The sequence below is a fragment of the Bufo gargarizans genome, chromosome 7, assembly GCF_014858855.1.
Source record: "Bufo gargarizans isolate SCDJY-AF-19 chromosome 7, ASM1485885v1, whole genome shotgun sequence".
In the NCBI taxonomy this organism is placed as follows: domain Eukaryota; kingdom Metazoa; phylum Chordata; class Amphibia; order Anura; family Bufonidae; genus Bufo; species Bufo gargarizans.
In genome coordinates this window covers 13104169-13131572 of record NC_058086.1, presented here as the reverse complement: position 1 = coordinate 13131572, position 27404 = coordinate 13104169, and the positions used below count along the sequence as shown (strand labels likewise).

The 27404-nt window shown below is 40.4% G+C and overlaps 1 protein-coding gene and 1 long non-coding RNA gene across 2 annotated transcripts in view; one reads left to right on the top strand and one right to left on the bottom strand.

The window, feature by feature from the left end:
- Positions 1-27331, top strand: part of LOC122943458 — a 59919-nt gene extending 32588 nt beyond the window's left edge. The window contains exons 2-3 of the long non-coding RNA XR_006390868.1: positions 9853-9939; positions 26201-27331. This is a non-coding gene — a long non-coding RNA (uncharacterized LOC122943458). The remainder of the gene's footprint in view (positions 1-9852; positions 9940-26200) is intronic.
- Positions 1-27404, bottom strand: part of CACNA1I (calcium voltage-gated channel subunit alpha1 I) — a 917463-nt gene that overhangs the window by 305247 nt on the left and 584812 nt on the right. Inside the window, exons 5-8 of the mRNA XM_044301221.1 lie at positions 26371-26530; positions 13185-13500; positions 12931-13023; positions 4781-5087 (exon numbers count right to left, since the gene is read on the bottom strand). Coding sequence (XP_044157156.1) covers positions 4781-5087; positions 12931-13023; positions 13185-13500; positions 26371-26530 — 876 coding nt within the window. The remainder of the gene's footprint in view (positions 1-4780; positions 5088-12930; positions 13024-13184; positions 13501-26370; positions 26531-27404) is intronic.

Sequence of the window (27404 nt, the reverse complement as noted above, 5' to 3'; positions counted from 1 at the left end):
GTGACCATTGTGACTTTTTCTTTCATTGACCAAAGGGTACCAACAATTTTGTCCACGTCTGTATGCTGTTTTCGTTAATTAGATGACATTTTATCTGTCTCTGTTTTTGTTTGTGTTTTTTAACTGATTGTTGAAGGTCTTTTTTTTTCTTCTGGCATTTTGACATCTTCTCTTTAGAGAAAAAATGCGGGGGAAAATTTCTCAAGTACTGTAGCTGTTTAGAAAAAAAAGGGTAAAAAAGCCATAAAAACCATAAGTGGTAAAAAAAAAAAAAAAAACACAAGAAGTTTCTATGGCATTTTATGAGTGAACAGAAAACGCCAAAGACAATCAATTACAGCGCAATGCATAGCAACTACCCTGTAAGTCTACATCTGCATGCAGCAGTTTTGTTCCATTCCATTCATCTGAATGCAGCAACCACATGGATTTTTGCAAATTCCATTCAAATGAATTGAAGAGTCACAGACATTTTTGCAAATGTTGTATGTGATTGTTCCCGTAAAGACTATTCTAGTTAAGGGCTCATGCACACGACCGTATGTATTTTGCGGTCTGCAAAAAACGGATCCGCAAAAAATATGGATGACGTCTGTGTGCATTTCGTATTTTGCTGGCCCCTAATAGAACAGTACTATCCTTGTCCATAATGCAGACAATTGTAGGACATGTTCTATTTTTTTGCAGAATGGAAATTCGGACATACTGAAACGGAATGCACACAGAATAAGGGTCCATTCACACGTCCGTTGTTTCTTTCCTGATCTGTTCTGTTTTTTGCGGAACAGATCTGGACCAGATCTGGACCCATTCATTTTCAATGGGTCCTGAAAAAAATCGGACAGCACAATGTTTGATTTTTTTTCAGGACCCATTGAAAATGAATGGGTACAGATCTGGTCCAGATCTGTTCCGCAAAAAACGGAACAGATCAGGAAAGAAACAACGGACGTGTGAATGGACCCTAAAGCCTCCTACACATGAACTTGTGCTTCCCGTTGCCGTATTGCGGACCGCATTTGTGGATCTGCAATACACGGGCGCCATTCCAGGGTCATTCCGCATCAAGGATGCGGACCCATTCACTTCAATGGGTCTGTAAATGCAGAGAACGGAACAGAAGCACGGAACAGAACCCTACGGGAGCACTACGAGTGTGGGGTTTCCTCCCATACTTCCGTTCCGTAAAAAGATAGAACTTCTCCTAACTTGTTGTGGAACGGCCGGATCGTGGACCCATTAAAGTGAATAGGTCCGCGATCCACTGCGGCTGTCCCACAGACGGTGTGCGCCCCATGGTCGCAGCATGATCCACATACAGTCCGCAAAAAAAAAACTGAACAGACATGGAAAGAAATTAATTCAAGTCCGTGTGCATGAGCCTTAAGACTCATAAACTTTTGAATTAGTCTAAGTAGACTAAAGGAGCTATTCCATAAGCTTTTTCTGCAAATCACCAGTGGGGAGGAGGACCTTATGTCCTAGTTGCTTATTGTATGGAGATCCAGAACTGAACGATCAGAAGCTGGATTATTAGGTACACAAGTGCAGCATGGTGGCTCAGTGGTTAGCACTGTGTTGCAGTCCTGGGTTACAAAACAAGTAAGAATAACCTCTTTATGGATTTTGAGTGTTCTTTCTATGTCTGCTTGGTTTTTTTGGGGGGTATTCCAGTTTCCTAATACAGTACAAACGTAATTGGTCCTCCTGTGTGTACGTCTCTGAGACAGGTAAATGAGATATTAAGCACCAATTGAAGGACTGCAGAAAATGTTGCTGCTATATGAGCAACACAAATAAATAAAGACTATATTTCCTTCACTAGGGAGTCTTAGAGGTGTACAGATGTATCCATCCTTACCTTTCCTCTAGGCTCAAGATATCCTAAGTCTGAGGTGCATGAGGTGAAATAATCAGCTTTAAAAAATAATCATGATTTTGTGATTCTGTATCATGAGATGTCTATCCTCTATGTGTCTGTGTGGCCAACCAGTGGTTTTGCTGTCAGTTGCAGCCTGTCAAGGGTTACAGTATGCTAGCATGACGAGATGTTGCATTGACTTATTCCTGAGAAATTGGAGTCCTTAAAAGGCTTCTTCAGACCCCTAATTTGGCCAGATCCATGGTAATAATCATATTTACCTAAACCCTGCAGCTGGGTTCAAGCTCATGGCTGCCCTGTTGGCTCTGCAGGTCCCGGGTCTCCCTACCTCAACATCCAGTTTTGCAGCCAATGACTGGCCACAGCAGCGACGTGACAACTATGTGGTACGTAACTGTTTTACAAGCCTCATGGGTGACATATCACTGCTGTGGCCAGTCATTGGCTGCAGGGGTCATATGAGCCACTTCAAACCGGATGTTGAAGCAGGGAGATCCGGGACCTGCAGAGCTGACGGGGCTGCAGACTTAAAAGGATGAACTTGGGTGGCTTTTTTTTTAAAGAAGTTCTGCAGCAAATCTGTGTGTTACAAGGTTCTGTAGATGAGCTGGATAATATCACATCTGAGGTTTTAAGGAATGCAGTGCTGAAGGCTGCACATTAGGCTGTGGTGTGTACAGTATTAATGGTACTGTGCTGCTGTGAGCTGCAGTACCAGGCACAATAAAATGTACTGTACTGTGCTGTGTGGGATCATTTATTCAGCTGATCGGCGGTGTAATTTATTGTTCTCATTAATACATATAATATCACTATTCATAGAACCACAGAGGTTCTACGTTGATCTAATATCTGTTTACTAGAATTGATTAGGTCTTGGTTGCTGCAGCTATATTGGAGATGTCTAGTTGTGCCTAAGTGTATATATAGTGTATATATAGCAGGTCGGAGGACTTCATTAAATAATTGTTGCCCTCTTTCTGCTCATATATTTACATATGCAAATGATGCAGAGCTAAATATATCATTACAGCATTTCTAGTGCTAAGGAAAACCTTTCATGAGAAAGTGTGATATCACATTGAGCTGTGCCACATAATTCAACTGCTATACTACTACATTAGCCACATGTAGGGGAGAAAAAAAAGCAAGAGGAGGACTTCATGTGCAGGTTGCTCCAGAAATGTTGAGATCTATGGCATATACAGAAATGCACCTATCTATTGTTATTGTGCAAATGGGAAGAACACTTTGTCAAGCTTTTGTGATAAATATTCCTGTGGGAGTGAGACTGCAGCCTAGGATCTTGGGTGATTCTAAGGTGATTCAGTTGTGGAGAGAGACACACAGATTCGTCTTAATAGCATGGTAAGGGATTGGACACTCACATGTTGAGCTGACATTTAGTTGACACAATACAGAATACAAGTTTCAGTTACTAATCGGTCCCTCCTTCAGATGCATTTAAAGAGGACCTTTCACCACTCCTGACCTGTCTGTATGCATTCCCCATGTAATAACAATTCTGGAGCATCTATTCTTATGTCTCTATGTTGTGCCATTCCTTTATTATTTCTACTAGAGGTTATGAATGAATTGCTAGCAGTCAGCAGTAAGGGTACAGAGGGGAGGTAACCAGTTGGGGGTGTGGCCCTGCACAGTGTGACAATGGCAGCGCTGATTGGATAGAGTGAGTCTGTGCAGGTACACACCCCCAACTAGTTAACACCCCTCTGTATCCTTACTTCAGACTGCTAGCAATTCATTCATAACTTCTAGCAGGAATAATAAAGGAATGGCACAACATAGAGACATAAGAATGGAGGTTCCAGAATTGTTATTACATGAGGAATGCATGCAGCTATTAAAACAGACATGTCAGGATCAGTGAGAGGTTTTATTTAACATAATTAGTGAAGAGCGAAGTTGACAAAAATTCGAGATGTCTGCTTTGCTGTATTTCACAAAGAAATTTGATTTGTAACGAATTACTTCGTCATGAAGTGAATTTCTTTGTGAGTAGCTGGCTCAATGATGGGGAACGGTGATTACGGTAGCAGCAGCCTCTTCGCTCTCAAATGGACCAGGTGAGTATAATTTTTGTTTTTCCGTCATTTCAGGGAAAATTGATTAGTTACCACAAAACACAAGGAAAGTCGGCTTCGTTATGAATCACATTATCCCTGAAATTCGGATCGAATTTGGATCCTTCAATTGGCTCAACACTAAACATAATCTACGCTATTATGATTTGTCCTGAAGAAGGGACCAATTAGTAGTCTATATTGTATTAACTAATTAAAGTGACAAAGCTATAGTTTAGAGTCTCTGTTCGCTGAATGTGCAATTAGAAAGGATCTGCTTCTTTCAGTCTCCACAGTATGAATACTACTATACAAAGAATTTTAAACTAGGCTTTGTTAAAGGGGTTGACTGAATTAAAAAGGAAAAATGCATGGAAAGGTTCAAAGAATAAGAGAATACATACTCACTTACATGACATACTCATACACACATCAGCGCCACCGCTTTAATTTTCCATACCACTACATCTATGATGTCATGTTCTTGGCTGCAGCCGTGACATGCTCATATACTGCACATGACCGCTGAAGCCATTCAATAACGTCTGCTATATACAGTATGATACCGCTATGGCCAGTGATTGGCTGCATCAGTCACATGCTGTATGTGGACACTGCATCAGTCAATGCTCATCCCAGAGGATTGGAGCAGCGACACTGCAGCAGCGAAGTTCAAAACATGATTAAGCATTCTTTAATTATTTTCCCTGCCTTTTTCCATTTTTTTTAACTCAGACAATCCCTTTAAGTATTTGGATTTCTGCATCTAAGAGGAGTGCGTCCATTTCTCCTGCATTTCCCATAAGATTCTTACACAGTTGGTGCTGTTCTTTCCCATTGATACCCAGTTTAGCGCTGTTGAGCTCAATCCGACTCTGTCTTCTGCTTTGAAGGCTGGTGTAAAGCCCGACTGTACGTCGCTTGGCCTTTCGAAGGATGTGACAGACATATTGAAAGATCTCCTCATAACAGTCCCCTGGCTCGGCATAACTAGCGACTGTGCTGGAGGATAAATACAAAGCCCTCTGCTCCTGCATCAGCTGGTGTTCTCTTTGCTTCGTCTCCGAGAACTGAGTGGCTATAACAACCAGGCACAAATTGATCATGAAAAACGATCCAACCTGTGGTAGAGAGAAAAACAAGATTACAATATTCCACTGGAAGCTTAGTGTACACCAGACATAGTCACATTTTTCTGTGGATTTGAAAAACTTCCAAGTCCAGCGAAGGGATAGATTAATAGCTTTACTTTCAGAAACAATGATAATAGTTACAGCAAATTACTTAAAGGGAACCTGTCACCGGGATTTTGTGCATAGAGCTGAGGACATGGGTTGCTAGATGGCCGCTAGCACATCCGCAATATCCAGTCCCCATAGCTCTGTGTGCTTTTATTGTGTAAAAAAAAACGATTTGATACATATGCAAATTAACCTGAGATGAGTCCTGTATGTGAGATGAGTCAGGGACAGGAGTCATCTCAGGTTAATTTGCATATGTATCAAATCGGTTCCCTTTTTACACAAAATCTAATCGGTTCCCTCTATACACAAAATCCCGGTGACAGGTTCCCTTTAAAGCAGGTGCTTTTTAGTTGTTTAATCACATAGAAAACCCTTTGTTTCTCTTCTTTAAGCATTGATCATGGCTGAGGTTTTGAAATTAAACATATATAACTCAAGACCTTCTGAAGGTCCACATAATCCATAGCCCACTGACTTGATCCAACCTTTAGTCACATGACTACATTTGACCTGTTGTCCATATTCTACTACATAATGTCCACATTGAATAAAATTGTATTTAGGGCTCATGCAAGCAGCTATATTATTGCACCCATAGAATGCTAGCTATGGGTTCATTGTGTAAACATGGAATTTATATGGAGGCACACAGAGTTTTTCTTTTTCCTCACAGATTCCTTACTCCAGTACATACATTACTGTATTTAGAGAAGTATCAATCCTTAAATGTATTGCGTCTATGGTAGAGTAAGAACCCCTAGGAAGTCCATGAGCTGCTATATAGTGTCTTATTCCATGCACACAAATTTTCGTACCACCCAACTTTTTGGATGGTCAAAGAGGGTCACTTACACCGCATTATGTTGAAGATCAGATAAGTAGCTGATTGGATTACCACCTTAGACAGCCATTTCCTGCCATGTCAAGACAGTAGCAGGAAGGGGAACACAGCAAGGACCCTTGCATTGTCAAAACTGCAGTGGTCAAGGATCAATGAGGTGAGTATAAGTTATTTTATTTATTTGTTTAACAGCATGTGGAGAGCTCTTTCTTTCTACCTTTAAGTATAAGCTGAAAAATCATCTGTTTATGGATATTTTAAGGTCCAAATTGTACCAAATAATGAAAACATTTATAAACTGAGGCCTGGATAGACAGATAGAAACTAGAAACTAGTTTATTAATGCACATTTGTTTCCCTGGCCAAAAAGAGGGACATTGAAGAAGCAAGGAGGGACAGAGGGACTTGGGTCAAAAAGAGGGACTGTCCCTCCAAAAGAAACATGGCTTTGCCTAATGTCTCCTGTTAAAAATCTAATGTACTTTGTCTCCTTACTTACAGAAGAGTATCTTTAAAATGTACATCCAGTTAAAAGTGACTGAGAGATGAGGTGTAGAGAGTGATTACTCCATTCCAAACGCCTAAGCAAAGCTAAGAAGTCAACATCAATTACACATTTTTGATGAGAGACACTGCCTACATGTAAACGACAATACTTGGAAGCCAAGGATCATACTAATCCATAACACTATTGGACAGTGCTCATAGAAGCAAAAGACTGGGGGTCCAGTCTATCCACTTCGGGCCCCTTTACACGGGCTGATGATCAGGGCAATTATCAAGAATTAGCTTTCCCAGGAATGCTTGTACCTGAGAATTGAATAAGGTACTGCTGATCACCTGATGAATGAGAAAATGAGCTTGTTTATCGGGTGAAAGCATAGCTGATAAGGATAGCCAACTAACCATTTCTGCAGAGTAGATCATGCTGTGTAAACAGAATCTTCTGGCCAGAAAAAATATGCTGTATGAGAAAAAGTAATTGCTAGTTTGCGAAACTTAAATATCACAAAAAATAAATAAAAATTGTGACGTTATATGGCGTAGCAAATTATGGAGGCATTCCTTAAAGCATTGCTTCTAGAGAAGAATATGGTGCCACGTAGAGGCCCTTTACAATGGCTCCCTCATGAAGTGGTCACAGGTCTGTAATACTCTTGAAGTGGTCACAGGTCTGTAAGACTGACGAATAGGAATTGGACATGGTCATGCTGGCAGTCCTGACATTATATTCATGAACCAGGAAGCATAACATGGACAGTGTGATGGGTCGTTCCCAGGCGTTAAAGAGAATGTACCACAAAATACAGTTATCCCCTATCCAAAGGTCTGATTACTGTAGGTCCCACCACTGGGTTTTCCACTAATCACCAGGACAGGGGTCCCAAAACCTTCATTCCTCATGTGTGCACAACCACAGTGAGGAAGACTTTGAATACAGCGCAGCTCCATTCAATGTCTATGGGATTGATGGACACAGCACTCGGCTGTTTTTTCCTGTTGGTAGGTAAAAATGTCCTTTGTTGGACAATCCCGTCAAGGACTTAGAATTGTGGATAAAAAGTGAATATAAACAGAACTTGAATCCTGGAAATCATAAAATAATCTGTAACTTCAGTCTGTAGAGATCTCCAAAGAAATACAAAAGACTGATCTTATTTCTGTGGTAATTTGCACATTTTTGCCATTGTATCTTCTTGTTTTTACTTATAAGTAATGGACGCAGCAGCCGAGAAGTAGTTGATGCATCTGAAACAATATATAGTAACACATATGGTATTTCTAGGCTTACTGTGTTATAAAGCAGCCTCAGTACGCCCAGTCTATAGCTCGATTTCAGTGTTTTGCAGAACGTAACCACACACCATGCTATTCTGCTGAGTGTCAGCTGTTTGACCTCTCTTGGTCTCATTAGTGTGGGCCTGCTTGGTGCCTCTGCAGAGTCAAACTGTTAGGAAGCTAAATAGCAGGTAACTAAAACAGCTACAAGATAGTGATGTTCGCCTCTGCAGCAACACACAGCATGTGGAAGCACAGTAGGTCAGGAAAAGCTCCTAATTACACCCACCGCTATGTTTAGATTTCTTTTGTTTTACAATATAGCATTTGAAAGCATCCTTTATGTGAATCAGTAAACAACATTTACAGGCTTTTTGGTGAATTTGGAGAGATTTCATTTCCTCAGCTGGATATTATAGCATAGTTGTTGCCTGCTACTTGTTACAGTATATCATCTTTTCCAAGTCCAGTTTGTAGTAGAGGTACACATTGTTTACCTCATGTAAAGCCTAGGTTGTCAGCCTGTGGTATGGTACGGATTCCCAAGGGTCACATCACTGAAAGATACTTGCTAAGCTTTTAATAGGAAGCCCAGTGTATCATCGTAATCTATGTAATATGATGTAATTTTTTGAGTAGTGACTACTTGGCTTAAAGGGCATCTGTCAGCAAATTTGTACTTGACTGGTTGACCTGCTGCATGTGTTAGTCTCATGTTCATAGGTGCCAACATTGCAGAGAAAAATGATTTTCTATTAACTACAAATGAACCTCTAGGACCTACAGGGGCGTTGCCATTACATCTAGAGGTTCTGCTCTTTCTGCAACTACTGCACCCTCTCCACTTTGATTGACAGGGGCAGGCAGTGTAACTGTGACCACACTTGATGCTGACTTCTCCTAAAGTCTTGAGTTGTGCCATGAGCTTCACTATATGGCACAGGTGCATTACAGGAAAGAAGCTGTCAGTTCTCTTCAGTACTGCGAGCCTCTGTCCTGTACTGTGCCTGCATCGGATACTGAAGTGCACGGCGCAGTGTGAGACATTAGGAAAAGTCAGGGCCAGGTGTCACATTTACACTGCCTGACTATGTCAATCAAAATGGTGAGGTTGCGGACGTTGCAAAGAGAGCTGAACCTCTAGGTATAACAGCAACACCCCGTTGCTCTTATGGGCTCATTTTCATCTATTAAAATTACATTTTTCTTAGCAACATTGGCACATATGAACATGGGACTAACACAGATGCCTTCAGTTGCCAAGCACTTATGCAGCAGGTCAGCCAGTTTCATAGGTAAAATCTGCTGACAGATACCCTTTAAAGGAGTTTTCTGGGTTCCAGATATTGAAGGCCTATCCTTGGGAGGGGTCTTCAGTATCAGATTGGTTTGGGGTACAACAAGTAGCTATATGAAGGATCCATGGAGTTTGTACTATGAGCTTTTCTTTGTTTATAACTGTCTATCTGTCTGCTAGGAGGTCGGCTAGGTTAGCAGCATCTGTAGCCTTTTGTTATTGTTTTGGAGTTGAGCTGTATCCTCCTCCCTTCAGGTGCACTGGGTGGGGTCGTTGGTATGCGTTTAAATTACGCCTACTCCCAGTGTCCTGTGCGGGTTATAGCTTCTGTCTTGTTCAGAGGAAGGAAGGAGGGTAGGATTGCTGTTCCTGCTCAGTACAAGATAAGTTGGTTTTGTTTTCTTGTGATTGTCTGTCTAGGATGTTAGAGAGACGCCTGCCCCCTCCAGGTTCTGAGGGAGCAGGCTGCCTCTTTCCCCCTTTAACCATCTTAGGGATTTTAGGGAATCTTCAGCCTAGGCACAAGGACACGTTCATTCCCACCTTCAGGGTCTAAATGTGGGCATAGAAGTCTAGGGAGAGCTGGTAGGGATTTGTCAGGAGGTGACCTTTATCCCCAGCTTCTTGCCTAGACATTTGTTTTGTTGTATTCTGTGTATCTTGTATCCTGTCCAGCGTGACACCATCTACCTGCACACCATCTAATTAGTTGTCCTCTTTTCCAGGCGGCAACAGCACACTAACATTTGGTGGGTGATCATCTACTGTCTCCATCTCACCGTCAGGACAAGAGAACTACAAATACTTCAAAAGTGAGAGAGCACTCCAACTTGCGATTTACAATCAGTTGCTTAATTTTTTATCCATCTCAGAGATTAAACATATTAAATTTATAGCATAGTTTCTGGCAACAAAGGATGCAGGGGTTCTTTATTGAGCATTTAACTCTATTTGGTGCACGTGACTAAGGTTGGCATTTGTAACGACTGCTGGAGCTGAAAAATGACATGCTCTGAGTCAGTGTGCGTCAGAGTGCTGTCTCACTTATACTGTATTTAGTTGTAGTGGTGCAAGGTACTGCTGCTTTGTTTTGTTTACTTAAATAGCTATAATAGCCTTCACTGTCACTACAAAGTAAATTGCATGCAGTTGGATGGCCCATGTAAAAAATGAAGAGACACAACACTTGCATGAGTTTTGCAAGCCCTTCAAAAAGCTGATTGGCAAGAGTATGGAGAATCTGACCCCCCAGAATATAATATTGATTTCATTTCCTGCACATAGGCCATCAATATCCTGAGCCCAGAAGACCCCTATAAGAACCTAGAGAAACACTGGATTATGGGATATGTGTTGCACACAATATTTATGCAGATACTTGACCTCTGCAATAATCTATGCATTTGCTATGATAAATATGTCATGTTTATCTAATACATTTTTATTGAGTTCAATATCTAAGTTCAAACATTAGCACCAGGAACACTTCAGCAGATGTTGGAGCCAAATTGCTACTGGGGAAATATGTTACATGCCTTTCTACGGAAGGGTGGGGTCAACAGATGGACCACTGTGACTTCAACCCAATGAACCAAATAAACCTGAAGATGGCCTTAACTGAACATTTAGGCTATAAAGATTGGTTTCGGACTGGATATGAGCAGTGTCTCAGGGGTACTTTTTGTTATTATGGTACGCTGAGTACAAGTATGCAGTATTATAGCCCAGGAAATGTCCCTTTTGGATGCTTGGAAAGATATTCAATTTAGCTTTCCTAATCCAATCTGATGCGGGCAGATGTTGGACATGATAATTTGCATATATTTCAACCATAAATCCAGAGGAGCATTGTCTACCCGACAATAGTTGTCACGTTTATCAACTGGTCTCCATAATAGAAATAGTACCCACTCAGAGGTTCCCCCTAAGGCCTTGCAACTAGAAATATTTTCATCTGCTTTTCTCCTGAAAGAAATATTTGCAGATGTGATGCTGACTTATCTGTTTTTCTAGCTTTGCTACGCAAGCATGTTTAAAAAGCAGGAAGGCATCTTTGCCAAACTGCTATGTGAAAATAATACAGAACTCAGATTGCTGCTGTGTATTTTTCTATGTAGTAAGATAGCTATAATTATAGCTATTTTCCTATTCCCCTGAGCAAATTTCTCAGTATAGCAAAAAAGACAACACCTATTTATTTCACAATTTTAATTTAATGTCAGATGAACCAGAAAGACATCCCACAAAACTTATACATTGCTCAATAAAACAAGCAAGCTGATTCTCTTTCTAGATTGACAAGAGAACCAGAATGCCTTAAGAGAAAGTTATTTTACTTGGTTGGCTTGCTTCGTGGGGTTTTCTTTAGGTTGCTTTTTGACATTTGGCAGACCAAAAAAACATGCATGAGCATTGTATGCCAGGTGACACTACTTTTAGTTTCTAGGAAGATGATATCACAAATCGCATATCTTAACTCTTCTGGCTTTAGATAGGATATCACCTGTTTCTTTTCTTGTCAGGTAAGCTAATTTGCATACCTTTGGCATTCTGGGAAATATATTCAAATTAGCTTTTCTTGCAAAATAGAAAAGAATACTAATCATTTTGCATGCCAGCTGAAATAAGATATATGCTTTGTATATACTCTTCCCAGAAACCAAGAGTAGTATTGCCTGAGATACAATGTTCATGCAATATTTCTAGTTGCACAGCCTTAGGGGGGACCAATGGGTGGGTACTATTTCATATTATGGAGACCAGTTGATATACATGACAACTACTGTAGACTAGCCAATGCTTCTCTGGATCTCTGGGTAAAAATATGCAAATTATCGTGTCTAACATCTACAGGTATCAGATAGGTTTAGGAAAGCTAATTTGAATATATTTCCCAGAAAACCAAAGGGGCATCGCCTGGACTACAATACTGTGCACACATACTTGACATAGAAGGAGCATTGCCTGATTGAGTATGATGAGAAAGAGTATAATGAGAAAGAGTACCCCTTAGACAATACATATGCATATATTGTTGAGAAGCACATATTTGTGTACTTAGCTGTCTTGCTCTTACTCTGATCACAAAAATTTGAGTTTGTCTTAATAAGAACTTTTTGAGAAGTTTGGACCAAATCCTAAACCGGTAGAACTAGTTTGCTCATCCTAATTTAGGACACCATCAACTGAGGAGACACATAGGGTATGGCTCCTAAGCATATTCCCTTATTAAATAGATTACTTTTACCTGGGACCTTTTGCCACTCTTTGTCTTAGATAATTGAATTATCATCATTCTCACGTGGTGACCTCATTTGTTCCACAGTCCGATGACTCAAGGCACCATAAATCGATAGATGTTCAATATAAAAGATACGCAAATAAACAGGGCCACTAAGTTCAACCTCTCCCAGATAAGAAATTGTCTACAGCAGTGTTTCTCAACTTCAGCGCTCAGGGTACACCTGCTGGTCATGATAACTATTGTATACCAATGCACTGACAATAATGATATCACCTGCTCAATACTAAAGAAATCCTGAAAGCATAACATGGCAGGGGTCATGAGACTAGAGTTGGGAAACACTGATCTAGGGAAGGTACAAAAACCCACTGAGCAGATGTGCCAGTTTTACCTAACAGAAAAAAACTACAACTGTACCAGAACTTTGTCTCTGCATCTGGCAGTCTCTAGTTATTATACTTGTTAAAAACCTGAGGGTTAATTCATGCTTATGTTCCCTTATTTAAGTTTTCTTATTGATTTCAGAATTTATAGCAAAGTTTTCTAGTTTATTACTTACTATTATAAGGAGAATGAAGTAGATAAAGTTGTAGAAGGAGTGTGCATCCATGACATAATACATGATCTCTACCCAGCCCTCTAATGTAATGACCTGTAAGACAGAGAACAGGAATTTAAGCATACTATTTAAAGAAGAAGAAAAAAACATGACTAAATGAATGTGTAACGACCCAGTGATAGTCATTAACACATTTTATTTGTAGAAAATTATTTTATAGGAGTCACTTGAAAATGTCAATTACAAAACTCCACCTGGAATATGACAATCCAAGCATAACCAATGTTATCAAAATTAATTGCGCCCTTGTGTGGATTGGTGTTGCTGGTGCGACAAACATTGTAGTATTGATTCCAGTTGACACACATGCCGCTGACATTAAACTCCTGTCGGATGGAGTTGTAGTAATAATAGTCCTCTTTATCCAAGCAGCATTCGTGCCCCCGATCTCTAAGTGGTGGGATCTCATGACACCCCATGATTCCATTGTCACCAGATAATGAACAGATAAATGGCATTTCATCATCTTCTTCAGGCTGGTAATATGGTGGTAACGTGATATCACCTTGTCTGAAAGACATAAATTGAAAATAGTCCAACTATAATGGATAATAATCAATACGACAAAGTATACCCAAATGTTGAAATACTAAACACAGCAACATGACGATAACATTGCAATAAAGAAATGCAATAGACATATTTAAGAATTGTTGTCTTAGTGGTTAAGGGCAGGTGATAACATTTTGAAATATTTTTATCCAGTTATTTGCAAATGGAATAAAGGAAGTGCAGCCATATTGGTTTAAATTTATAAAAACTAATAGTAAATAAGGATTGTCATACAATGAATATGCTGACCAAATATCAGTTCATCATGAATCTCAGAGAAGCTTATTTAAAAGTATATGTCTGCATTCCCTGTCTTTTTATTTTTTTATTTTAGAAAATTGCTCACTGTATGTCATGTTTTAGAGATATTCTTATAGGGAAACCTTTACTAGGTATGACCATATAAGAAATATTCTTTATGTGAAGATTTCTCCTTATGGAGAGCGCATAAGCACCTAGTAGGCATGGTCTCTAAAATGCCTAATACCTAGCAGGCATCCTTAGCTTGTTTCCTCTTTAGGAAAGAAAGCTAATTTGTATATCTTTTCCCCAGAAACCCAGAGAAATGTTGCTTAGTCTATAAGACTCCTCACGCCTACAAGGTGCTCCTGTGCGCTCCATAAAGAGAAATAGTTCCCCCAGATCTTGGCCAAGTTCTATTTATCTAAGGTATGCTTTAACCCCTTATGGATCACCCATAGGTGTTTTTACAGCGGTCACTAAGGGGTCTTCGGCTGGAGCGCCGCCTTTTTACGGAGGCACTTCAGCCCAAGCTAGCACTATAAAAAAAAAGCACAGAAGCTCCCTGTACGCAGTAAACTTTCTTCTTCCTCTCATGTAAGAGAAGAGGGAGAAAGTCTCCGATGCAAGGATCGGGTCCCACAGCTTTTCCCCGACCCTCACCCCACCCCCCAGTACCTTAGCAAAGATGGCGGTGGCTGCTGCCCTTACAGTAGTTCTCTCTCCTCAGGAAAGGAGAGAGACTAATGAATTATGACCTGATTAGGGTAATATAGCCCCCTAATGTTTTAATAAAGGGCAGAAACCCCCTCCCTCATAGAATAAAAAATAACTAAAAATGGCGCAGACATGCGCACTGGTCACTGTGCTGAAGATCTGCCTTTAGCACAGTAACCATCAGGGACTATTACTATTGGTCTCCATGATAACCCTATCATGGAGATCACATTCATTATATTTAATAACACAGCCAGGACACGGGCTGAGCTTTTCTCTCCCCTCAGTGCAGTTGTTCTGTGAGGAGAGAGAGATCAGACTTCTTCCTGGCTGTGCTATTTAGGGTCCATTCACACGTCCGTTGTTTCTTTCCTGATCTGTTCAGTTTTTTGCGGAACTGATCTGGACCAGATCTGGACCCATTCATTTTCAATGGGTCCTGAAAAAAAAACAATGTCCGATTTTTTTCAGGACCCATTGAAAATGAATGGGTCCAGATCTGGTCCTGGAGTCAATACTTTGCAAGACCACCTTTCGCTGAAATTACAACTGTCTTTTGGGGTATATCTCTACCAGTTCTGCAATCTAGAGGCTGAAATTTTTGCCCATTCTTCTTTGCAAAATAGCTTACGCACAGACAAATTGGATACCACAGATTCTCAATGGGATTTAGCTCTGGACTGTCACTGGGCCATTCTAACACATGAATATGCTTTGATCTAAACCATTCCATTGTAGCTCTGGCTGTATGTGCCACGGTCCTATTGGTGTTTGACCGTGACGCGGTTGCCATGCAGACTGTTTGCCAGGGGCAACGTGTAGTTTGTGGTTTGCACGTGCACTTCCCCTTTAAAGTGTGCCTCCCTGCTGTTTGGTGAGCAAGGGGTTATTCTTCTGGCTAGTGGAGATTTCCTGGGTGTGACTACAAGCTTAATATGAACCTGTGGCTTGCTGGCTGGGTGCAGTTGTACTACAGCCTTGCTTGGTGTTGGAGCTTTCCTCCTTGCCTGGGTGTTCCAGCCCAGTCCTTGAGGACCACCTTATGGAACATAAATTGTCCTCCCTGATGTACCCTCAATGTACCTCTACCCTCACTTTTTGTATGTGCGGTGTGGGTTTATGTTCTGGGTATGTGTAGCGTTTTGTTGGTTGTTACATGTCTGGGCTTGTGTTGGTCCCTGCATGTATGCTATACGTCACCCGGTATGTTGATACCTCCGTGAGAGGGCTGGTTCCCCGGAGGGGTTAACCATTAGTCTGTATGCAGTGCTGCCTGGGGCTGCCGTGCTCCTTGCGGCATGGGGTCTAGGCAGTATAAGGAGTGTTGGATACCTGTGTGTGTTGTCTGTACGGTGTTTGGTGTGAAGACACCTGTACTTATGCTCGGGTTCCAGTCGTGGTGGCAGGTAAGTGAGTTTTCCGGTGTTCTTACCTGCCGATCCAGATGCTGCATATGGTAATTTCCTTTCCACCTGTTACTAAGCAGCTGGAGACTCCGGTTCGTCTGAGTCCCTGAGGAACCGGTTGTCTCCTATTCCTGACCCCTATGCCAGAGACCGTCAGGGTCAGCAGGATCCAGGTTCCAATGCATGAGCCCTCCCACCTTCAGGGTTCGCTCATGCGGTCAGGAAATCAGGGTCAGGATTAGGGCGGCTGTAGGTTCTGGCCTGCTCCTTTCAGTGTTGTCTGGCCTAGTAACAGTTCCCATTATAAGGTGGGGGGTTTCTCCCACTCCCCATCATGACAGTATGTTTAGGGTCGTTGTCCTGCTGGAAAGTGAATCTCTGCCCCAGTCAAAAGTCTTAAGCAGCCTCTACCAGGTTTTCCTCCAGGATTGCCCTGTATTTTGCTCTATCCATCTTCCCATCAACTCTGACCAGCTTCTCTGTACTTGCTGAAGAAAAGCATCCCCACAGCATGTTATGCCACCACCATGTTTTACAGTGAGGATGGTGTGTTCAGGGTGATGTGCAGTGTGTAAAATATGTGTATCTTTATTAAAAACAAAAATCTATGAAAATCTGTAAAAATTTTCACATTTCTCTATTTTCAACTGCAATATTTCACATACATAAATACTATTCAATATTTTTATCAGATAAATATTTGCACATCTTTACTCTATTTTGGCTGCACTTACAAAGAACTTTTCCTTTTTTTTTTATTAGGAGACTTACCATTTTAACATTCATTTAAAAAAATGTCAAGTACATATTTTTTCCTGCAGAGGCTTATAAGTGTCAGAATAATAAAATCCCCCCTAAAGTGTCAATTTAAAAACATTTTTTTCTAAAAAAGCACATGAAAATGAAGAAGTACACCCCAAAATGTATCACCCCATTTCTCCTATCTTCAGAAATATCCCCATTGTGGCCCTAATCTTATGTCTTGACACACGACAGGGCCCAAACATAAAGGAGCACCTGGGGCCTTTCATGTAATAAACCAAAAATGGTTCAGGCCCCATTGCACACATGTGGAGGCTTTAAGCTGCAAAATGATAGAAAACCCTTATAAATGACCCCATTTTAAAAACTAGATCCCTTAAAGCATGCATCTAGTGGTGTAGTGAGCATGCTAAGTGCAAAATTATTATAGGATAAAATAATGAGCATATATGGTTTTATTCAAATTGTTAATACAATTTTCACAGGAAATTGGAGAAAAACTATTTTTAGATGGCTAACCCTGTTACTGTCTTAGAAATATGCCACAGATGAGAAGTGAAGCTGTGCACTTATAAGGGAGGCAGATTTCTAAAAAGGCATTTGCCTGTACATATGACTATGTCTTGTCCCGCATTTCTGTCATTCTGATGCTGTTGTGAGCAGAGTTCTGGTCTGACATATAATTACTTATTGCAGAAAAAAACAAACTGAACTGTAGTGAAAAGCAACATGTCCAAGTAAACAGAGCAAAATGTCTCCAACTATGTTGCAAATTCCAGTTTCCAAGATACAAGAAAACCGATAGGGCTGCAATGATAAGCTGGAATTCAAGGACAGTAACTGGTCGCATAACGTCTCTTTAGCTCCATCAATTCCTATATGAGAAACAAACGTGCTAAGTGATGCGGTGCACCATAACAGGCCCCTGCCCGGCAAGGTAGAAATCGCTATGCACACAATCAACCAGTCACCTGCATAATATATAAAATGACAGTGTCCAGAACCATCTGTAGGAAAGGTAATAGATCACTACTTCCCAAAATGATGTCAAGATTTCTAGACGTGTTGTGGGGTGTAAGAGGTCCAAAAAAAAATATTCTTATAAATGCACTTAGTGTACTGGTGAGGAACAACTCAATCATTAGAGATCCTCCAAATAAGAAAATATCATGCCAATATCATGATACAGTAATGTAAATGGGATTGACTTTCTGAAAAGCAATCTAAATGAGGTAGATTGCTACCTTTTTATGCCAGGCCCTGTTTTTAGCCTCACCAGGTAGGGTTGAAGCGCCTGGTCCGAGAGGTCTACACCTTCCATAAATTTATTATAATCTCACACAGACCGGTTTATGTTTGTCAACAGTAGCCCCCCTCTCCCTAACTGCCACTGTGGTGTCTGCACAGTGGCGAGCATATAGACATCCTTTCTGTTCTTCCACTTCACTGCAAGCAGCTGGTCACTTGTAAGGACAAAGGATGTTCCTCTCTCGAAACGCTTGGAAGCGCAACTAGAGTCCCCGCTATGGTAAAATATTTCCGCCTCTGAAGCGGTGTCGGATTCAGAGTTTTAGAGCATAGAAATTCATATGCCTGCTCTGTACTATATAATCTTTGAGCCACTTTTTTTACTAAAAAGCTCACAAAGGGAAAAAAATATTTTTTATCAAACCACTTGCAACATTTAATAAAAGTGGCATAAAGTATGCCAACACAGACTCAAGCAGAACTGACTTCAAATATGACCCTCGGGGTAAATTCCCCCCTATGACTTTCATTCAGTTTAACTGCCATAAAAGCACAGGCACACTATGCTACTTAAGGACCAGTGCCGTGCATATACGGCGAGCTGATTGGACGAGTGTAGGAGCTGCACCCGCCTGATCAGCGGCATGGACCTGGCATTCACTGACAGCCAGGTCCCTGCTGCATATGCTGGCATCGGTGAAAAAAAAACAATGCCAGCTTGTTAACCCCTTGTATGCTGCAGTCAAAGCTGACCACGGCATGCAGAGGGTTTGCGGAGGGTACAGGTGCTTTCCGCTTCCCATCGGGTTCCTGCACTGCAGTGGAGGGGACCCAATGGCAGAGAAGGCAAGCCCGATGCCTTCCATAGGCATTATAGCTTGCCTTCTACAGAAGCATGTGAGATCCAGCCCTTAGGCTGGATCTCACAGGCAGGCTGTCAGCATAAAAGCTGACAGCCAATGCATTACAATACAGGTTGTATTATAATGCATTGCAGAGAAGATCAGACCCAAGAAGTTGAAGTCCGAGAGTGGGACAAAAATAAATAGTTACAAATAAAAAGTTAAATAAAGTGTTTTTTCATAATAAAAAAATAAAGTTTCAAGAAAAAAAAAATCCCCAAATAAAACACATAAAATTGTAAAAAAAATAGAAAAAAAAGAAAACCAGATATATTGGGTATTGCCGCGTCCCTAACGTCTTGCTCTACAAAAATATCACATGATCCACCCCCTCACCTAAATGCCGTAAAAAAAAAAAAAAAAAAAACTGTGCTAAAAGAATAATTTTTTGTCATCCTTCATTACAGAAAGTGCAACATGAAGCGATCAAAAAGGTGTATGCCCCCCATAATGGTACCAATCAAGCTGTCACATCATCCAGCAAAAAATGAGCCCCTACATAAAACAATCGGGGAAAAAATAAAAACAACTACGTCTCTCAGAATATGGAGACTCTAAAACATGATTTTTTTTGTTTCAAAAATGCTTTTATTGTTAAAAGTGAAAAAAGTGAAAAAAAAAAAGTTGACATATTAGGTATCACCGTGTCCATAACAACCAAGTCTATTAAAATATCACATGACCTAAGGTAAAATAATAAAAAATAAAAATCATGTAAAAAAACAATTTTTGTCACCTTACATCATAAAAAGTGTAATACCAAGCGATCAAAAAATAGTACCCATTAAACTGTCATCTTGTCCTGCAAAAAAAGAGACCCTACCTAAGACAATCATTCAAAAAATAAAAAAATTATGGCTCTCAGAATATGGACATTAAAACATGATTTTTTTTTGTTTCAAATATGTTTTTATTTTGTAAAACTTAAATAAGTAAAAGAAAGTACACATATTAGGTATCGCCGCATCCGTAGCAACCTACTGTATAAAACTGTCACATGAACTAACCCCTCAAGTGAACACTGTAAAAAAATATCATAAAAACTCTGTCAAAAAGCCATTTTTTGTCACCTAACATCACAAAAAGGGTAATACCAAGTGAACAAAAGGTCATATGCACCCTAAAATAGTACCAATCAAACATTCATCTCACACTGAAAAAAATAAGTCTTTACATAAGATCAAAAAATAAAAAAAAATATGGCTTTCAGAATATGGAGACATTAAAAAATATATTTTTTTTCAAAAAACTGAAACAAACAACCAAAAAAACTCATTTTGTATTTTCGTATCTATAGCAACCTGCTCTATAAAAATACCACATGATCTAACCTGTCAGATAAACATTGTAAAAAAAACACAAAAAAACTGTGCCAAAACAGCAATTATTTTTTACCTTGCCTCACAAACAGAGTAATAAAAAGCAACCAAAAATCATATGTACCCTAAAATAGTACCAACAAAACTGCCACCTTATCCCGTAGTTTCCAAAATGGGCTCACTTTTTTGGAGTTTCTACTCTAGGAGTGCATCAGGGAGTTTTCAAATGTGACATGGCAACTTAAAATTATCCCAGTGAAATCTGCCTTTCAAAAACCATATGGTATTCCTTCTTTTTTTTCTGCGCCCTGCCGTGTGCCCGTACAGCAGTTTACATATGGGGTGTTTCTGTAAACTACAGAATCAGGGTAATAAATATTGAGTTTTGTTTGGCTATAAACCCTTGCTTTGTTACTGGAAAATATGGATTAAAATGTAAAATCTGCCCAAAAAAGTGAAATTCTGAAATTTCATCTAAATTTTTCTTTAATTCTTGTTGAACCCTTCAAGGGTTAACAAAGTTTGTAAAATCAGTTTTGAACACCTTGAGCGGTGTTGTTTAAAAAATGGGGCCATTTATGGGTGATTTCTAGTATGTAAGACTCACAAAGTGACGTCAGACCTGAACTGGTCTTTGCAAATTGGGTTTTGGAAAATTTATTAAAAATGTTAAGATTTGCTTCTAAACTTCTAAGCCTTCTAACGTCCTAAAAAAAGAAAATGTAATTTACAAAATGATCCAAATATGAAGTAGACATATGGTAAATGTAAAGTAATAACTATTTTAAAGGGATTCTGTCACCTCCCCTAAGCCAAAAAACGATTTTAAAGCAGCCATGCAGCACAGCTTACCTGGATTAGGCTGTGCTCTTTTATCTTGAAATCCGTCCAGCAGTTACTGCAAAAAAAGACTTTCTTTGATATGCAAATGTATCCTGAAGGTGCCCAGAGGGGCGTTTTGTTCTTCTTAGAGAGCCCAGTACCGCCCCTCTTTCAGTGCCCAGCCCGCCTTCCTTGTACTTTCTAACCGCCGCCCCCAGCCTGCCACAGCCTCTCCTGCCTCTCCTCCCCCTCCCTCACGCCGAACGAAGTCTCGCACAGGCGCAGTAACCACTGAGGGCTGCGCCTGTGCGATCAGCAGGAGACTGAGGGCAGGAGCTTCATCCTCGTCACTGGGCATGCGCCGAGCCCAGTGACGTCCGATGCTCGCTCTTCCCTCAGTCAGCAGGGAGTGAGGGAGGGGGAGGAGAGGCTGTGGCAGGCTGGAGGCGGCGGTTAGACAGTACAAGGAAGGCGGGCTGGGCACTGTAAGAGGGGCGGTACTGGGCTCTCTAAGAAGAACAAAACGCCCCTCTGGGCACCTTCAGGATACATTTGCATATCAAAGAAAGTCTTTTTTTGCAGTAACTGCTGGACGGATTTCAAGATAAAAGAGCACAGCCTAATCCAGGTAAGCTGTGCTGCATGGCTGCTTTAAAATCGTTTTTTGGCTTAGGGGAGGTGACAGAATCCCTTTAAGAGATATCACTATCTGTTTTAAAAGTAGAGAAATGGAAATTTAGAAAAAAATATTTTTTTTAATTTTTATAAATAAAAATGTAATATTTTGACTCAAATCTGTACCACTGTCATAAAGTAAAATATGTGACAATAAAACATTCTCAGAATGGCGTGGATAAATAAAAGCCTTTTAAAGTTATCACCACATAAAGTGACACGTCAGATTTGCAAAAAATAGCCTGATCCTTAAGATGAAAAATGGCAGGGTCCTGAAGGGGTTAATAAATTTGTCTTATCCTTAAGGCCTCTTGCACACGACCGTATGGCTTTTTCAGTATTTTGCTGTCCACAAAAACAGCTGGCCCCTGATAGAACAGTATTATACTTGTCCGTTATGCGGACAATAATAGGACATGTTCTATCTTTGAATGAAACGGAAAAAAGGAAATATGGAAAAGGAAGGCATACATGAATGGTGCTGCGTAAAAATCACATAGTATCCGCAAGAAAATTGCTAGGAGATGATGTTAGTAAATAGGGATAAGCAACCCCGCACCCTGATAAAGTCAATTCACTGTATAATTTTCCCTGTATAATTTTCACCATGTGGTGAGCACGATGATGTCATCGAAGGTCCTTTTGCAGGTCTTGCAGAAAGAAGAAATAAGACGATACCAGCTGCCCGATCAAGTGGATGAGGTGAGTATTTTTTTTATTTTTTAATACATTTTATTTAGCATTCTGTATTAATAATGCTATTATTTTCTCTTATAACCGTGTTAAAAAGGTAAAATAATAAAATCAACAGAACACCTAACCCAAACCCGAACTTTAGTGAAGAAGTCCAGGTTCGGGTCTGGGTAACAAATTCTGTTTTTTTATCACACGCGTGCAAAATGCTTTGCACTCACATGGAAAAAACTGAACAACGGAATGCAATCGCAGACAAAACTGACTAAAATTGCGTGCCTACTCGCGCGGGTTTGCCTCAATGCACCTGCAACGCACCCGGACAAAATCTGTGATGCCTGTGTGCAAGGGAACTAACACATTTGTGTAGGAAAGCTCCTTCAGTTTTCCTACTCCACCCTCCTACTGGAGTGAGATTGTGACTTTTTTTGCAAAAAAAAATAAAAAATCTGGAGTATAATTAATTAACCACGTCCACTTTCCCTACCACATTTCAAAACTGGAGTGAGTGGTTTAAAAATTTAAAATTCACAAATGCCCCAATTTGCGAATATTTAAAGCCAGAAGGCATGGTAAATCTGGGCCATATTTCTAACTTCTTCTGGCTCCATTAAATGGGTTATACAAAACTGTTTACACTGCCACCCTTGCCCATGGGGTCTGTTTGGTATTGCAGCCTGGAAGAGAGTGGCATTGTTTTAGGGAAAAAAATAAACCTTTTTTCTACGTGATAGAAACCCTTTTAACTCTGGGATAATTATCGGGAAGATGTGCTTGGTCCCAATAATTGGACCAATAATCAACTCGTGTAAAGGGGCCTTCAGACTCGACTGTGTTTTATCATCATTTATCCCTGAGCTCAGATAATGAGCAGATAATTTTTTAATAGCTTTTATAATCAGCCTGCTATACCGAACACGTTGATAGGAAATGAAGTTTTCATCCATTAATGATAATGGCACTAATACTGGCCAAAAATAACTTACTGTATGCATGACTAGCTATGCACAAACAGCTATGTTACTATATACTCTTCAGTATTAAAGCTATTATCTTCTTATATCAATGTATTAAAACTACTGTATACTAATAGAGAATTCTAATAATATTAAATCCTATATCCATCCTATACATGCAGAACATAAGGTACGCTGTCTAAGTTGTCTTTTTAAGTACATGTCCTACATTTCATGGCTCACTAAGACTACTTTCACACCAGTGGTAGCCTTTTCCGGCAGGCTGTTCCGGCGGGGGAACAGCTTGCCGGATCAGTGCTACCGCAAGTCCACAGTGCTGGCGGCGGTCCGGAGGTCTGGCTGCAGCACAGCAAACATGCTGAGAGGTGGCTGGACAAAAACCGCGGCATGCAGTTTGGCATGTTTGCCTTCAGCAGCCGGACCTCCGGCCTGTCCCCATTATAATGAATGGGGTAGCACGGATCTGGCAGGCTGTTCCTCCACCGGAACAGCTGCCGGAAAAGGCTACCGCCAATGTGAAAGTAGCCTTTGTGGGTACTCGCTCTGGTAGACAGTATTAGCGGGCGCAATATAGAGGCAACAACAAGTTCTTTGGATCAAACAGTTCAGTGTTTTATTCACACTTTAGGCAAGTGACAAAACAAGCAGTCATAAGCAAGTTAAAAAGTCACCTTGCAGTGTTGGTGGTGATTCACACCATACGGCAATTCTGCCTCAAAGAGTCCTTACTGATAGCAGCACCAACCTTTGCCACCAACCCAACCTGTGCCACCAACCCAAACAGGTAGCAACCTTCATTCAGACAAAACCTCTCACTGTGTCACACCTTATATAGTTAGGTTAAAATGTATTGTAAGGCACTGTCCAATTTGCTTCAAGGGGAGAAATAATCTTCCTTTCCTCATCCTGAAACTATTCCACAGCTTTATACCAGTAATAAAGCCTCTAGTTATGGAGCCACCCACAGACGGTGTACCTGCATCTTCTATATTTTACAGAAGATAAATCGTAACATAACTGCATGAGATTAGAGAAAATGAGAAAATATCATAATTTTTTCAGAAACAGCACCATGCTTGTACATATTCTGTTTATTGCATTGCAGCTCATCTACATTCAAGTAAATGTGGTTCAGCTGGACTACCAGACATAGGCCTTAGACAAGAGTAGCGCTGTTTCAGGAATGAAAAACAGGCATATTTTTCTGAAATAGCTGTTTTTAAAAAAAAACATTTTAGCATGACAATGACCCTTTAATAAAGTTTTCCCATAAACAGGATAGGTAATGAATGAATGGTCATTAGAGGGCCAGCAATTCAGACCCCAACAATTCCAAGAATGAGGGTCTCTGATTACTCCTTGTGAATGGGGCAGTGGTGTAATTTCTATTGATCTTTCCCCAATAGCCTGGGTTCACAAGGGCATAACGTTTTGGCTCAGGATGTGTCCCAGGTGCATTGCGGTAAACCCACGCGAGTAGGTATGCAATTTCAGTCAGTTTTGACTGCGATTGTGTTCCATTGTTCAGTTTTTATCTCGCGGGTGCAATGCGTTTTGCACGCGCATGATAAAAAACTTGAATGTGGTACCCAGACCCGAACTTCTTCACTTAAGTTCAGGTTTGGGTTCAAGGTTGTGTAGATGTAATAATGTTCCCTTATATCGTGGTTATAAAGGAAAATAATAGCATTCTTTAATACAGAATGCTTAGTAGAAGGTCAATAGAGGGTTAAAAAATAAAATAAAAATTAACTCACCTCCTCCCATTGATCGCGTAGCTGCCGGTCTCCTGTTCTTTCTTCAGGACCTGTCAAAGGACCTATGGTGACATCACTGAGCTCATCACATGGTCCATCACCATGGTGATGGATTATGTGATGGATCATGTGATGAGCACAGTGATGTCACCACAGGTAGTGAACAGGAGACTGGCAGCTACGCAATCAATTGGATGAGGTGAGTTAAAAAAAAAAAAAAATACCCTCAATTGACCTTCTACTAAGCATTCTGAATGCTATTATTTTCCCTTATAACAATATTATAAGGGAAAATAATACAGTGAATAGACTTTCATCTTTGCAACCGTGCGTGAAAATTGCACAGCATCCACACTTGCTTGCGGATGCTTAAGATTTTGGCCTGCATTGAGTGAAAAACGCACAATATAGAGCAAGCTGCGATTTTCACGCAACGCACAAGTGATGCGTGAAAATCACCGCTCATGTGCACAGCCCCATAGAAATGAATAGGTCCGGATTCATTGCGGGTGCAATGTGTTCACCTCACGGACTGCACCCGTGTGTAAATCTCAACCGTGTGAACCCAGCCTAACTGAGATTCTCTCTAATGTTGAGCGAATTGAACTCCACAAAGTGGAATTCGATCCAAAATTTCATGGAAAATTCCAACATGCTTCATGGTAGGGAATTGATTTAGCCTAAATGGCTGTAAAAAAAAAACATTTGAGCATGAAGACACGGCCGCCACCATCTTGATTGAAGATCTTGCACGAAATCCTGTGCGCAGTGAAATATGACGTCACCACGCCGGCCTACGTGAAGATGTCATCATGGGTTGTGTGAGATTTTGGGCTAGATCTTCAATCAAATGGATGAAGGTAAGTATGATTTTATAGATTTTTTATTTCATTTTACACTGTATTATTGCTGTCAGATGCCGTGATCAGCTATGAATGAAATCTGAGGGATGCAATGACGGGGGCAGCACAATCGCTGCTCCTGTCATTGCACCCACTGCTTACAAAGAAATGCGCTTCGTGACTAAGTAATTCTGTAATTTCTGTGGATCAGCTGAATCAAATTTTTGAACATTTTGCTCATCACTAGTTCTTTCCACAACCCCTATAAATATTGCTGTCTTTCTTTTTTTCTTTTCAGCTTCAAGGCATCTTTACAATGAAAAGACACAGAGACCTAAATTGTATTTACAAGGAAAGATCTTACAAATTATTTGAAGATGTTAAAGAATAGCATTGAATCAGAAATAAACAGCACACGTCCAAGTAAAAAATAGACATAAAAAACATATAATCTACTTAAAGACTTACATAGTAAAGTTCTCTTCTAAGAAGCATCGATTACGAAGCAGTCCTGCCCAAAGCTGCACCCCAATGATTCCAAAGATGAAGAAGACAAAAAAACACAAAAGAAGGACATTCCCCAGCATAGGCAATGTATCCAGCAGCAAGTTTACCAGGATCCGCATACCTGCAAAGTAGTAAAAAGAAAAATGGCAGAGATGGAAGAAAAATAGTGAGGGAATATGTAAAAGAGTATGACAAAGATCAAAACAAGGACAGCGTGGGATAAGAATGACATGAAGGAGACTGATAGATGGTTATGGATAGGGAAGGGTTAAGTGCATAAGGAAGGGATAAAAGAATGACCCCTGATAATGGAATGTTTCGGCAGAAATAAATGCAGAAGTTGATGGATTAATTTCAGTGATCAAATGTTCCAATCCATGCAGACAACATATCAACAGAGCACATGAAAAGCAATGTCTAAGGTTGGGGCTGAATGGTGATTTTGGCCGTGTCACCTGTTGCGCGACCAATGATGGCTGAGTACCGGTGCAGCCATCGGACTGAATGGGATAGTAGCAGAACTCGCAAACGACAATGACCCAGGATTGCAAACAATCCAACAGTGCTAGATTTTCGTGTGCATCTGGGATGTGGTCAGTTTGATTGCTGTAATGCCACACAAGGGCCATTGGTCACCCAACGGGTGTCACAACAAGATCGCCATGTAGCCCCAACCTAAATCACAACACACAGATGGTAAATTTGATAACACACCCTACATGCTGCAATCTGACTTGAATGCCATTTATCAATGCTGTGCATGCATCAATCTGACCTCTGGTCAGTCTGGTGAAGGGACTGCTGGAAATTGTTGATGAGGATATGACAAAAAGCTATCTCTTCCATAAAAATAGTTTTCCAAAGATTATGTAAATGTTATTATTCTGTTATGTGTAATAAAAAGTTACTCTTTTCTGTGCAAGATTTTTGCTTGCTGTTATTAAATAGCAACTCTTAGGCCCCTTTCACGCGGTCGCATTGAGGTGAACGCATTG